A 12,610-nucleotide genomic window follows, 5' to 3' on the forward strand; every position below is an offset into this window, starting at 1 on the left:
CTGATTCAACTTGTTTACTCCAGTAAAAGTAATAGAGTACATGCTCTGACATGTACCCAGAGTATCAGAGTCTCCCTCTGAAGGACATTTGTGGTCAAAGCTAACTGAAGCTCACGTCATATTAATATAATCCAAAGACTATTAAAGTTAAAGGTAGAGTCCGTAGGATTCGTCCCGGCTGTTTTGAAGCTGTGAGGAGGAGAAAGTTCAGATGTAGAGAAGGAAAGTCACAGAACGGCTCTCGGCCATCCAGGTCGTGGTGACTCTGTATCGTCGGCAGCTGGACTTGTTTCTGAGAGGCTTGTTCAGTTCTCACTACCTGGAGGGGAGTTGCAGCTTTAAGTCGAGTACAAATACCTGAGACATCTACTTAAAGCTACTACTGTGATATTTTGTAGATTTTGGGGCCCCCTGTGATTAAAGTGGTAACGTTTCCACCGTCAAAACCACAGAGGTCCAGGCTGTCGGTAGCATAACTCACAGGTTGATCTGCCTTTGTGTGCTTCTGACCCACGTGAGCAGCAAAGAGACAGGAAACAGGAAGTGCTTCCTGTCTGTGTGTCCTGCTGCACAACGAACACTTTGTGTAACTGATGAGATCCTTTTTGAATCCAGATGTTTACGCATGTCGTTCATGCACAGAACAGCTGCGCCTCGGTCGGACGAGGATGTCTGTCCCCTCGGTGGGACGAGGATGTCCCCTCGGTCGGACGAGGATGTCCCCTCGGTGGGACGAGGATGTCCCCTCAGCTCGGTGTTTACTGTGACTTCTCTTTATCTGTTAGAAGCTTTTTCTCTTCTAGTGTCTAAAACTTCAACACTTCAGCACGGCTGCTGCAGTTTACCAGAATAAAAGAAGGAAAACATCCTCCTTCAGTCCTTCCTCGTCTCCTTCTTTCCTCTCCTCGTCCTCTTCCTTCTTCCTTCAGTCCTTCCTCGTCTCCTTCTTTCCTCTCCTCGTCCTCCTCCTTCTTCCTTCAGTCCTTCCTCGTCTCCTTCTTTCCTCTCCTCGTCCTCTTCCTTCTTCCTTCAGTCCTTCCTTGTCTCCTTCTTTCCTCTCCTCGTCCTCTTCCTTCTTCCTTCAGTCCTTCCTTGTCTCCTTGTTTCCTCTCCTCCTCCTCCTCCTTCCTTCAGTCCTTCCTTGTCTCCTTCTTTCCTCTCCTCCTCCTCCTCCTTCCTTCAGTCCTTCCTCGTCTCCTTCTTTCCTCTCCTCCTCCTTCTTCCTTCAGTCCTTCCTCGTCCTCCTCCTTCTTCCTTCAGTCCTTCCTCGTCTCCTTCTTTCCTCTCCTCGTCCTCTTCCTTCTTCCTTCAGTCCTTCCTTGTCTCCTTGTTTCCTCTCCTCCTCCTCCTCCTTCCTTCAGTCCTTCCTTGTCTCCTTCTTTCCTCTCCTCCTCCTCCTCCTTCCTTCAGTCCTTCCTCGTCTCCTTCTTTCCTCTCCTCCTCCTCCTCCTTCTTCCTTCAGTCCTTCCTCGTCCTCCTACTTCCTTCAGTCCTTCCTCGTCTCCTTGTTTCCTCTCCTCCTTCCTTCAGTCCTTCCTCATCCTCCTCCTCCTTCCTTCAGTCCTTCCTCGTCCTCCTCCTCCTTCCTTCAGTCCTTCCTTGTCTCCTTGTTTCCTCTCCTCCTCCTCCTCCTTCCTTCAGTCCTTCCTTGTCTCCTTGTTTCCTCTCCTCCTCCTCCTCCTTCCTTCAGTCCTTCCTTGTCTCCTTGTTTCCTCTCCTCAGGTCAGATCTGTTATCGGTCCGTCAGCAGCTCAGAGAACAACAACAGGAGCATCAGTCGTCCAGGTAGGACCCACCTGTCTGTCTCTTTCTGTCCGTCGTCACTTTTATTTCATGTTTTTAATTTAACTTTAACTTTAAAAACAAATCAGATGTGTCCATCAGGTTTAGTTTCAGTCGCTGTAAGATGTCTGTGCTTTTATTTTGTTAACGATCTGCTTTAATTTAGTTTTAATGTTTTTTTCAGCTTGTTCAGTTTTAGTGGAACTTTTCCTTTAAGATTGTAGATTTTATTTATGTGGTGAGCTTTAATAGGTTGTGTTTTAGTGTGTGTGTGTGTGTGTGTGTGTGTGTGTGTGTGTGTGTGTGTGTGTGTGTGTGTGTGTGTGTGTGTGTGTGTGTGTGTGTGTGTGTGTGTGTGTGTGTGTGTGTGTGTGTGTGTGTGTGTCAGGTCCCTTTTGCCACCAGTATCTACGGTCTGATTGGTCCAAACGGAGGTCTGGGCTTCGCTATAGGTGACTATCAGCATGTTGATGACCTCACTGTGAACTGATGCAGACGAACAGGTTGGATGTTTCATAAATCAATAATCGATAACTCTGAGCTGTGATCACACCTGTGTGCTCGCCCTGCAGGTATGGTCGACTCCTCCATGATGGCCATCATGGGTTACGTCTACGCGGCGCCGTGTGTGGGGTTTGCTATAGGTAACACACACACACACACACACAGTGTCATAGTAGTCGACGGCTAATTTAAAAACAGAAATCCTAAAATTTCATATTTGTAAGGTAAAGTCATCAGACACACTAATTATCCCTCCAGTGAATGATTCACTTTAACCAGCGATAACTTTGTCACACAGATGATGATGCATGTTTCCATATTTCTTTTAAATGAGCGATTCACTCAAATAACAAACATTTTGTATTTGACCGTATGTTTGCTTGAACAGAAACATAAAGCACTCCCTCCTGGATTTTGCTGGACATGTTTTAAATCATTGCGTCCCAAGATGCTTCATTTTACTAAAAAATTGCGATGCAGGTTGTGATTTGTTTTTTTTAGATGAAATTGAATGAGGGACTGAGAGTAACTAATAGTTGCAGTATTCTTCGTATAATCAGACATGCTGAGACTTTTTACCACAAACACACTGACATCAGAGCTGCTTTGCTTCGTCTTCAGCAGGATTTTTGTTGGTAAATGTGAAACAATCGTGTCGCACATCTTCACAACCAGAAACAAAGACGTTAGTTTGGTGAAGTTGAATTTGCGTTAATTGTTGCAATCACATCTTCCCGGGGGGACAGTTTGTCCCGGACAGGACGTGGTTGTAATTTTAAGAAGTCCTTCTACTCTAATTAATAATCTGTGTGTTGTTCAGGGTCCATCCACAGGGGGCGCTCTGGTGCAGGCGGTGTGTTTATCGGGGTGATCGACATCCTGTACGCTCCGCTCTGCTTCCTGTTGCGTAACCCGGCTGTCGGGGAGGAGGAGACGGTAAATATAAAACCCGATTCAACGTTCAAACCCGTCAGATGAGCAGAAACTGTCCTGGGATCTCTTCACTGTGCGTTCGCTGAGGATTCACTTCCATCATTATTCTCTGTCTGATATTTCAGGGATAATCAGGCTAAGTTATTGAACTACACTTCCCATAATGCTTTGGGGGTGATGTAAACAGGAAGTGTAGTGTTTCCATGGAAATTTGAAAACCCTGCATCTCTGAAAAAAAAACAAAACCAAATACATTTGATTTGACTTTCTGTGGAAACGTTAAACATTTAAACTGGATATTAAACTTTTAACTTTATTAAAATTAACATTTAAAGTAAAATCTGATCAAAGTATTACAGACGAGGATTAATTCTGCTGGGAAAATAAATGTTTTCACTTTTTATTTTTACAGTGATCTTAATCCTCTTGCTGCTACAGTTGAGGTAAGTGAACGCCACGTGACTCAAACGTAACAATCCTGAATGAAGTTAAACAAAGTACGTTTATTCGCGCTGTTCTGGGATGTTATCATTCACAGATTTGTCATTTTATAGAAAAGCTGCCGGTTTTAACATTTTAGATCTAATAGATATTTAGAGTTACGACATCTTCTCCAAATTATCAGGAAACAGTTAAAAGCAGGTTTACAGGGAGGATTCGTTTCCCCAAAGGTCGATTTATTTTTTGTTTTCAAAGATCATTTAAACATTTAATATTCAACAAAACAGGCAGAAAGAAAAAAGAGAGTCAAAGTCACTTTGGGTGGTTTGTGGTGATCTCAGGTCAGTTCAGTGTTTCCATCAACATGTAAATGATGGCCGACGGTCTGTGTGTAGAAACCAGCAGACAGCAGCAGGTTTCTTCTGAAAAGCTGAAACTTGATTCTGTTCAGATTTTAAGTCAACAGCTGATTATTCAAACGTTGTCTGTCACTTAACACCTGAACAGAGCGGTGAGTTTCAGAAACGCACTGATGATCCAGAGTGTGTGAACATGGAGGGGCGTGTCCTCAGCAGAGTGTGAACATGGAGGGGCGTGTCCTCAGCAGAGTGTGAACATGGAGGGGCGTGTCCTCAGCAGAGTGTGTGAACATGGAGGGGCGTGTCCTCAGCAGAGTGTGAACATGGAGGGGCGTGTCCTCAGCAGAGTGTGAACATGGAGGGGCGTGTCCTCAGCAGAGAGTGAACATGGAGGGGCGTGTCCTCAGCAGAGAGTCTGCTGACCTCACTGACAGCAACAGTCTGATTGGCAGCAGCGACTGTGACATCACGACGTGGCTCTGCTCTTGGGGGTTGGCTCTGTCTCCTGCTCGTACTCGATCTCCACGTACGCTCGCTTCTTCCTCGCCGCCGAGCCGTTAGCTGGAGATTTGCCTTTAGACCTGGAGGCCTTCGTCTCCACCTCCATCTCCTCCTCCTCCTCTTCTTCTTCTTCTTCTTCACTAGACTCCTGCTCCTCCTCGTCGCTGCTCGTCCTAAGTTTGTTCATTTCCTGACAGAAGAAACACAAACATGTTCAGGGTTAAAACGAGAGTGAAATCAATTTCCATATAATTTATTAACATCATCTCCTCCTGATGATATAAAGTCAGGCTCAGCCATCATCTCCTGACTTTATATCATCAGGAGGAGATGATGGCTGAGCCTGACTTTATATCATCAGGAGGAGATGGCTGAGCCTGACTTTATATCATCAGGAGGAGATGATGGCTGAGCCTGACTTTATATCATCAGGAGGAGATGATGGCTGAGCCTGACTTTATATCATCAGGAGGAGATGATGGCTGAGCCTGACTTTATATCATCAGGAGGAGATGATGGCTGAGCCTGACTTTATATCATCAGGAGGAGATGATGGCTGAGCCTGACTTTATATCATCAGGAGGAGATGATGGCTGAGCCTGACTTTATATCATCAGGAGGAGATGATGGCTGAGCCTGACTTTATATCATCAGGAGGAGATGGCTGAGTTTTACTGATTGGGTGAACTGCTCCTTGACAGTCTCCAAACCTCAACCTCTGTAAAAGCTTCACCCCCTGACCCTGAGATCTGTTCTTAAATCTTTTTGAATGTATTCAAACGTTATCTGAAGCTTCAGCAGATCTTCAGAGTCACACATCTTCCAAAGTTACAGACTTTAAATATAAATTTCTCTTTGTGTTTCCGTGTTAAGCTGCAGCAGACAGAAACACCCTTTTCTTGTGAAAACGATTGACTTTCCAGGTGGTTTCAGCAGAAATGTCTCTGCCCTCGCTGGGCAGCTGTGTCATCGTTGACCTCCAACACCAACCTGCAGTTTTAAAGTTTCCACGCTGGAGTCGGAGGAGGACAGAGGCTCAATGTCACGTGAAGAAGTGTGAAAACAACGTGACCTGTTGAACCCGGACCTCTGAGGTCACATCAGCTTTTAGGCTGTAAGCAATGAATTAATGATTAATTAGCCAGTTAACAGATTATTCTGTTTTAATCTGTTTCTTTTCCACTTTTCACAATGTGATAAAGTTTCACTGAGTTTCATGAAAAGAACTATTTGATTTAAATGTTTTATCATTATTATATTTTAATAATTATAGATTAATAAAAACTGCAGAGCTGCAACAATTAATCAATTGTTTATTACATTAATCACAACTATTTAGATAATGGATCAAATGATCAGTTTGAGTGAAGATTTCCTGGTTTCTCCTGTTAAATGTGTCATTATGTCAGTTTATTAAAAGAAGTTTTGGGGATTTTTGTCTGAAAAATGACTATTTACTATAAATATAACTATTGATCACTCATCAAAATAACTGCTGATTTCACATTAAAAGCACATCATAAAGACTTGTTTTCACATTGTGCATGAATTAAATAGATAAATTTACATTTTATTTTGTGACTTTTGCAGAACTTGTTTTTACTTTTCTTGGAGATTTTTATCATTATGCACCAAAATATCAGATTTTTCCTTCTCAGTTGAAACGATACACCTGATTCTTGTACTGTTGCACCTCGAGCTGTTGTGACATGTGAATTTCCCCGTTGTGGGATAAATAAAGACAATCTTAAATCTTAAATTCTGATTATAAACGGATTTCTTGTGTTTATCCGAAGATTTTAAACTTTGATTTACCTCGAAGTCGCTCAGGTCGCTCTCCTCCACTTCATCTTCTGCTACAAACTCGGTCTTCCCAACGTCCTGCAGACAGACAGGAGACACATTCAGTCTTCTGACTCGACACATAAAACACACCGAGACACTGTGACCTGTGACATCACCTCGTCATCCTCCTCCTCCTCCTCCTCTTCCTCCTCCTCCTCGCTCTCTTCGTCCTGTTGCTCCAGAGCTCTGTCGAAGGCGTGGACCGGGAAGTTGTAGATGTCTCCGTACTGATAACACACAAACAACAAATTCAACACCAGAACCAGAACACACAGCCGTGTTTCAGACTCTGTTTCAAACTTTACGGTCAAATAAAAACGAAATTAAAATCAGGAAGCAGAAAGGAGAGACTCATCAGTTGAAGGTAACTGCTAACATGAGCTCACATGTTAGCAACAACATGCTAACAGAGGATGTTCACATTGTGATATCTGGCAGTTAGCATTAGCATGTTAAGTGTTAATAAATGTGTGATGTCGTACCGTTCCCTGTTTCAGTCGCTCCAGCAGCTCTTTCTCGATGGCATTGTCCAGCTGAGCAGCGATCAGAGCTTTCTCCTGCAAACACACACACACACACACACACACATTTAATATTCATGACTCATCATCATGTGAACAGTTGTGTGTGTGGAGCTGATCTTCACCTCTTTCCTCTTCTCCCTCCTCTCCACCTTCCTGCTGAGAGGAACCAACTTCCTCCTAAAAACACAAACAGACATTGAGACGTTCTTGAGGTTTCACAGAATAATTGAGTCGACGTGTTTCATCTTTGAGTTTAACACATATATTGAGCTGCACAAGAAACAAACATATATTGGTCCAATAAATATTTTATCTTATACTTTTATCTGAACTGATTTCTGTTTTTATGCTGCCTGAGTTTCCCCTGTTGGGATCAATGAAGGTTTTTCCTGTCCGCTCTGGATTAAACTGTGACAAACCCATCGTGTCCAGTCGTTCTCCCATGAAATAATATCTTCAAATTTAGCGGCAAAACAAGTCCTCCATCATGAAGATACGGAGGCGATATCTGTGTTCAAATATCTCATGATGAGCAGCCTTCTGGAGGATAATCAGTCTGATGTAGAGAGATAACAAAGCTCAAGCGCTTTGTCTTCTTATTTGAGTTTCGTTGGTTCTGCAGTGACTTCCTGTCGTAAGTTATAGTCCGTTAACACGTTAACAGCACTTACTGTCTCTTGAGGACCAGTTTGCGCATGCGGATCAGGTACTGAGTGATTTTGGTGAAACGCTGTTTGCATTTGTGTCTGATGAACCGAGGCCAGTAGATCAAATTCTCATCGATCTGTTCCAGAGCTTTCTCGTAGTTCTTACTGAGCTTCACCTGCACGCACGCACACACACACACACACACACACACACACACACACACACACACACACACACACACACACACACAAAAAGTTGAAATACAGATTTATTTACTTTTTTTACCTAAAACATACATTTTCTGACATTACATTCACTGTTAAGTTCTTCAGTTGACAAAATAAGCGCTTGCTCAATCCAAAAAACTCAGAAGTTAAAATCCTTTCAAGAAACAGTTCGTCTTCAAAGTGCTCGTCAGGTGGTCGAGTAGCTCCACAACAACCAGAAACACTTTTTGATTCGACGTCAGAAAACACCAGATTCTGACACAACCCGTTTCTTTCATCACTTCTATTAAAAGCTCAAACATCTGTGCCCAATCTGAAACACTTTTAATCAACTGTGATAAACGAACAAGTGTCGTGCTCACCTTCTCCCACATCTTGGCGGGAAAAGCTGCTCTCTCGATCACCTTCATGTAGAGGAAACACTGACCTGCAAGAGGAAATGCACCTGTCAGTAACAGCCTGTTTAACTCCATCAGTTAATGATCATTTCTGAAACTGATGGCGGTGTGTCGGTCGTTACCTTTCTCCTCTCTGATGGTGGCGTACTGACTGTTGGCCAGCGGACATGACGAGCGGTTACACAACCCTGTGATGTTGTACTCATTACGACAGAAGTTCTGACTCTTCGTCCTGGAGACACGAGGAAGACACAAGATGTCACCTGAACTTCAACTGTTTCAAACCTCCAGCTGATTTTCTGTCGTCTCAACCAGGAAACAATCTTCACTTTGTTCCATTTCTACTAGTTTGGGTTCATTTTCACAAATCAAAAGAAAACCAGGATGTGATGATGACATTTCGTAACAGATATTCCATGTTAAGATTGCATTTCTATCAGTCCAGTCTCTAAGGACAACACAAGAAACACATTACTGTAGATAAATATGAAACTAAGGACAAATAAAAACAGACAAATACGACAGTTTAAACTTTTACATTTTTGGTTTCAACTCAAATGTAAAACATAAACAAGAGACACAAACTAGTAGAGCCGGACTGATATCATCTATCACTGATACGTCAGTGTCGGCATAAAAGTCCAATTTGGCCAGATAAGAAAACTCTCTTAAGAAATCTTAATGCAGAAAAAGATGCTCGGGATACTTTAGATAATAATTCCCCAATGAAGTTTATTGTTGTAGTGCACTGATGTCATTTTAGACAATGAACTTTATTGTTGGAGGTACAACAAGGAACTTTTAACTGGCTATGAAATGATCTCAATTTAATCCTGATCCTTCTCTGTGATCTACATAAGCAAAAGAGAAGATTGGATATTTATGTATAAGAGAAACAGTTATTAATCTGTCACCAGGTCCGACTCTGAGTTATCTAAGTTGAATACACAATAAAATAAAAACTATTTTTAACGGCAGAGTGCTGAGGACGAATTGTCTAAATTGTCCTAATTTGTCATCGTTTGTCCAAAGAAGCTGCCAGCTGCCTTGTATTAGTCTTAAACGGTGCTGTTACACATCTTTGTCAGAAGAGTTTAATTACCATATTTAAGGCATCACTGCATCTATCAGTATTTTTTGCCTCCTTATATCTGTACTGGGTCGGGGCAAGTTCAACAAACAATTAAGAAACAGTATGATATTAAAATGTGGAGTACCAACAGCAACTTTTTAATCCTGGCATCACTTTACACTTAAATTGGTTAATAATTTAAGTGTATTACGACCAGTCGCTGACGAACACAGTGAGAAATTGATCAGAATGAATAGATGAATAGATAAATGAACATGGAGCAGATGAAGTTTTGGACTTACTTGACTTTGTAGGAGCAGAACTGTTTGTTCCCGATGATGTCCCAGATCACCTGCAGGAAGCACATTTAACATTACAAACACACACTGAGGCTCATCAGGAGGGGACTGGTTTACAGCAGCACTGGTTTAATTATTAATAACATAACTTCAAATTTCCAGCTTCATATTGGACATATAGTTAAAGAGCCCTGCTGTGTTCAGTTTTACTTCAACTGTTTTAATGAAGAATCAGACTCTATAAAGTGTTAAATAAAAAGCGTCCCACACTGAAAGACGCAAGATGTGTTGGACTGTTGGTCAGAGAAACACATGCATGTCTTTACATGGACACATGACGATGTGTAACGTGTGACCGAAATAAAGTTCTCACAAAACACCACCAACATGTGTGTTGACAAATGTTTCACCAGCTTTGTGTGTCTGCAGAGAAGCAAGACAAACTTTAAAAGACCGTTTTTTAAACGCAGTTTGGCGTCACATTTGACCAGATAAACCTGGGGACACCTCGCTTAGTGTCAGTGTCTCAAATTACATCAAAACATCACATTTCTATCCGTGTTATCAGCAGAGATAATTACTGTCCAGGAGCAAGTACCGCTACAAACAGCTGATACAAAATAACTTGAATTAATGAGCTTTTGAATAGTTAGCGTCATCGGCAAGCTAGCGTTAGCATGAAGCCTTAGCAGCACATTAGCACCTTCAAACTAGTTTATCACACTCACGTCGTCGTGCTGCATGTTGACTTCCTCTCACAGCTGCTCGCAGCTTCACCGCCGACTCCTCCGTTTGTTTCAATGAAATTAAATAAGTCAAAGTGAAGTTATGAAGGAGTGTTTGTCTTCAGAGCCACATGGACGGTCAGGGAGCCACCATCTTTGTTGGCATGGGTCGGAGCTCTTCTTCTTCTTCGGGTGACGTCTCTGCAGGCTGCGATGCGTCTTCTTCTTCTTCTTTTATGTTTCCGGCAGACTCGACGCAGCCGAGGCGCAGTGCTGCCCCCCACAGGTAAGTTACGTTTTTTCTGACTTCTTTCATCCACCAAATTATAACAGTAATAATAATAATAATAATAATAATAATAATAATAATAATAATAATAATAATAATAAGTTTATTTTATAGCACTTTTCAAGGTACTCAAGGACACTTTACAGGTTAAAAAGCAGATTAATAAAAACAACACAGCATAAAAAAGAGACAGAAGTTATACATTAAAAGCAGTTTAAAAAAGGTGAGTTTGGGTGAATGTTTTGAAGGTTGTGAGGTTTGTACAGTCTCTGATGTGTTTGAGGGGGGAGGGGGCAGCTACAGAGGAGGCTCTGTCCCCCGGGTTCGGTGCTTGGTCCTGTGTGGTGGAGCGAGGAGGTTTGCGTTGGATTTGGTGGCGATGTAGAGCTGGAGACCATGACGCCGTATGATGTTGCCAAGGGGAAGCATGGAGAGGATGAAGAGGAGTGGACCGAGCACCGAACCCTGGGGGACGCCTTGGGACAGAGAACACTTGGGACCCAAGTGCCCATAATATTGCCACAAGCTCTGAAGTCAAGACCGACACTCGATCTGATATCCACTGTAAATGCTGTATCTGTAGACGTGGCCTGCTCACTCCTGTTGCAGCCTTTCCATTGTGTTTCCATCAGAGTAAATCTGCATGAAACCTGCCTGATTGTCTTTCAGATGTTTGCCAACTAAAGTAACTAGGTCACCTAAAATAATCACTGAATTTTTTTTTGTTGGACCATCATGGATCACAGTCAGCACCAGCAGAGGGAACCGGAAGTGTTCTGCATTCATTTCTGATCTAATTTAATTGTTGTTCAACATAATGGGGTTTCTATGTTTGATAGAAAGTGCACTAATACTTTTATTAGAAATCATCTGGATTATATCAAAACTCCAATATGTGAATTTAGATGCTTTTATTTGACAGTTCACAGGTACAGTCCTGTAAAAGACAACACTTTCTCTGATGTAAACAACAGGTGCTCTTTCTGTGATTGAACGTGTTTTCACAGATTGTTTCAGACTGCTGCCTTTTGGCTGGACTCACAGAAACACCTCAGAAATGCTTGAAAAACATGTCACTCTAACAAAGAATGATATTTTACTCATCCTCAACAAATCCAACGTCTCCCCGCTGTTACAGTTACACATTAAAATCATATTTGACTTCCACTGAAAATTTAAATCCAAAAAAATGTAAATCTAAAAAGACAAACTGTCAAAAACAATTTGACTATTTACGTGTTTCAAATGTTTTCCTTTAACTAGCACACCTCTGAGGTGCGTTGTGTCGATGTTTGTTGTGTTTGTGTGTTGATGTGTGTTGCGCTGAGGACGGACTGCTTTTTTTTAAAACTTTTTAAAAATGTTTCAGTGTTTGTAAAGTGTTTATTTATTTATTTATTTTTTATTCAAGAACATTAAATACAAACAAACGTGTATAATTGCAGTGACATCAACAGACACGACGCAGTTCAGAGATGTGCTGATTAAAGAACATCAGGAATATTTAAACAGTAAAATGGTTTGACAGTTTCTGTTACGTCAGAGTTAAATGTTGTTGATGACGTAAGATTAATCTGAACCGTGATTATTATTATTATTATTTGTCTTTGAACAAAGCGCCGGGGCGGTGACGTCATGTTTCCAGTCCAGGGTCAGAAAGGCTGAGGCGCAAAGCGTAACAAGGAGGGCTGCACCTGTCACGGATGGTCCGTGAACGCACCGATCATCATGCTCATGAACTGGAAAGATCATAGACTCAAGATGGCGCTGACGCAGGGTGTACCTGCTGCCCAGCTGTTTGACTCACGGTGCCGCGTGTCGGTACTCTGCACTTCTCTAACACGTCCGCCCACCTCACCTGACACTGACCGACCCGTGAGTGAACGGTGCGTTTGTTTGTCGGGTTTAACAACGAGAAGAGCAAAGATTTATCATGCGTAAAGAGAGGTGCATTATGGGAAGGACCGCAGTGAGATGATGTAACAGCGACACCTGGCGGCCGCTCTGCTGGACAACTGCAGTATTCACAAGCTGAATCAGCTCCTCACTGGGGACATGATGGC

The 12,610-nt window shown here is 42.3% G+C and overlaps 2 protein-coding genes and 1 non-coding gene across 3 annotated transcripts; 1 reads left to right on the forward strand and 2 right to left on the reverse strand.

The window, feature by feature from the left end:
* Nucleotides 1–1,646: 1,646 nt before the first annotated feature.
* Nucleotides 1,647–3,779, forward strand: LOC140995404 (synaptic vesicular amine transporter-like). The gene is made up of 4 exons (XM_073465396.1): nt 1,647–1,785; nt 2,171–2,234; nt 2,355–2,426; nt 3,107–3,779. The coding sequence occupies exons 3-4, from the start codon at nt 2,357–2,359 to the stop codon at nt 3,262–3,264; spliced, it is 228 nt and encodes a 75-aa protein (XP_073321497.1). The 5' UTR covers nt 1,647–1,785; nt 2,171–2,234; nt 2,355–2,356; the 3' UTR covers nt 3,265–3,779.
* Nucleotides 3,780–3,875: 96 nt separating this feature from the next.
* On the reverse strand, nt 3,876–10,457 carry mak16 (MAK16 homolog (S. cerevisiae)). The gene is made up of 10 exons (XM_073465387.1): nt 10,262–10,457; nt 9,537–9,586; nt 8,285–8,394; nt 8,127–8,191; nt 7,561–7,712; nt 7,012–7,066; nt 6,848–6,922; nt 6,482–6,592; nt 6,336–6,401; nt 3,876–4,710 (listed from the first exon to the last, which is right to left on the reverse strand). The coding sequence occupies exons 1-10, from the start codon at nt 10,274–10,276 to the stop codon at nt 4,486–4,488; spliced, it is 924 nt and encodes a 307-aa protein (XP_073321488.1). The 5' UTR covers nt 10,277–10,457; the 3' UTR covers nt 3,876–4,485.
* Nucleotides 10,458–12,197: 1,740 nt separating this feature from the next.
* Nucleotides 12,198–12,296, reverse strand: LOC140996904 (small nucleolar RNA U13). Its single transcript, XR_012178875.1, has one exon. It is a non-coding gene; the product is annotated as a small nucleolar RNA U13 (small nucleolar RNA).
* Nucleotides 12,297–12,610: the final 314 nt, after the last annotated feature.

This window comes from Pagrus major, chromosome 5, assembly GCF_040436345.1.
Source record: "Pagrus major chromosome 5, Pma_NU_1.0".
In the NCBI taxonomy this organism is placed as follows: Eukaryota; Metazoa; Chordata; class Actinopteri; order Spariformes; family Sparidae; genus Pagrus; species Pagrus major.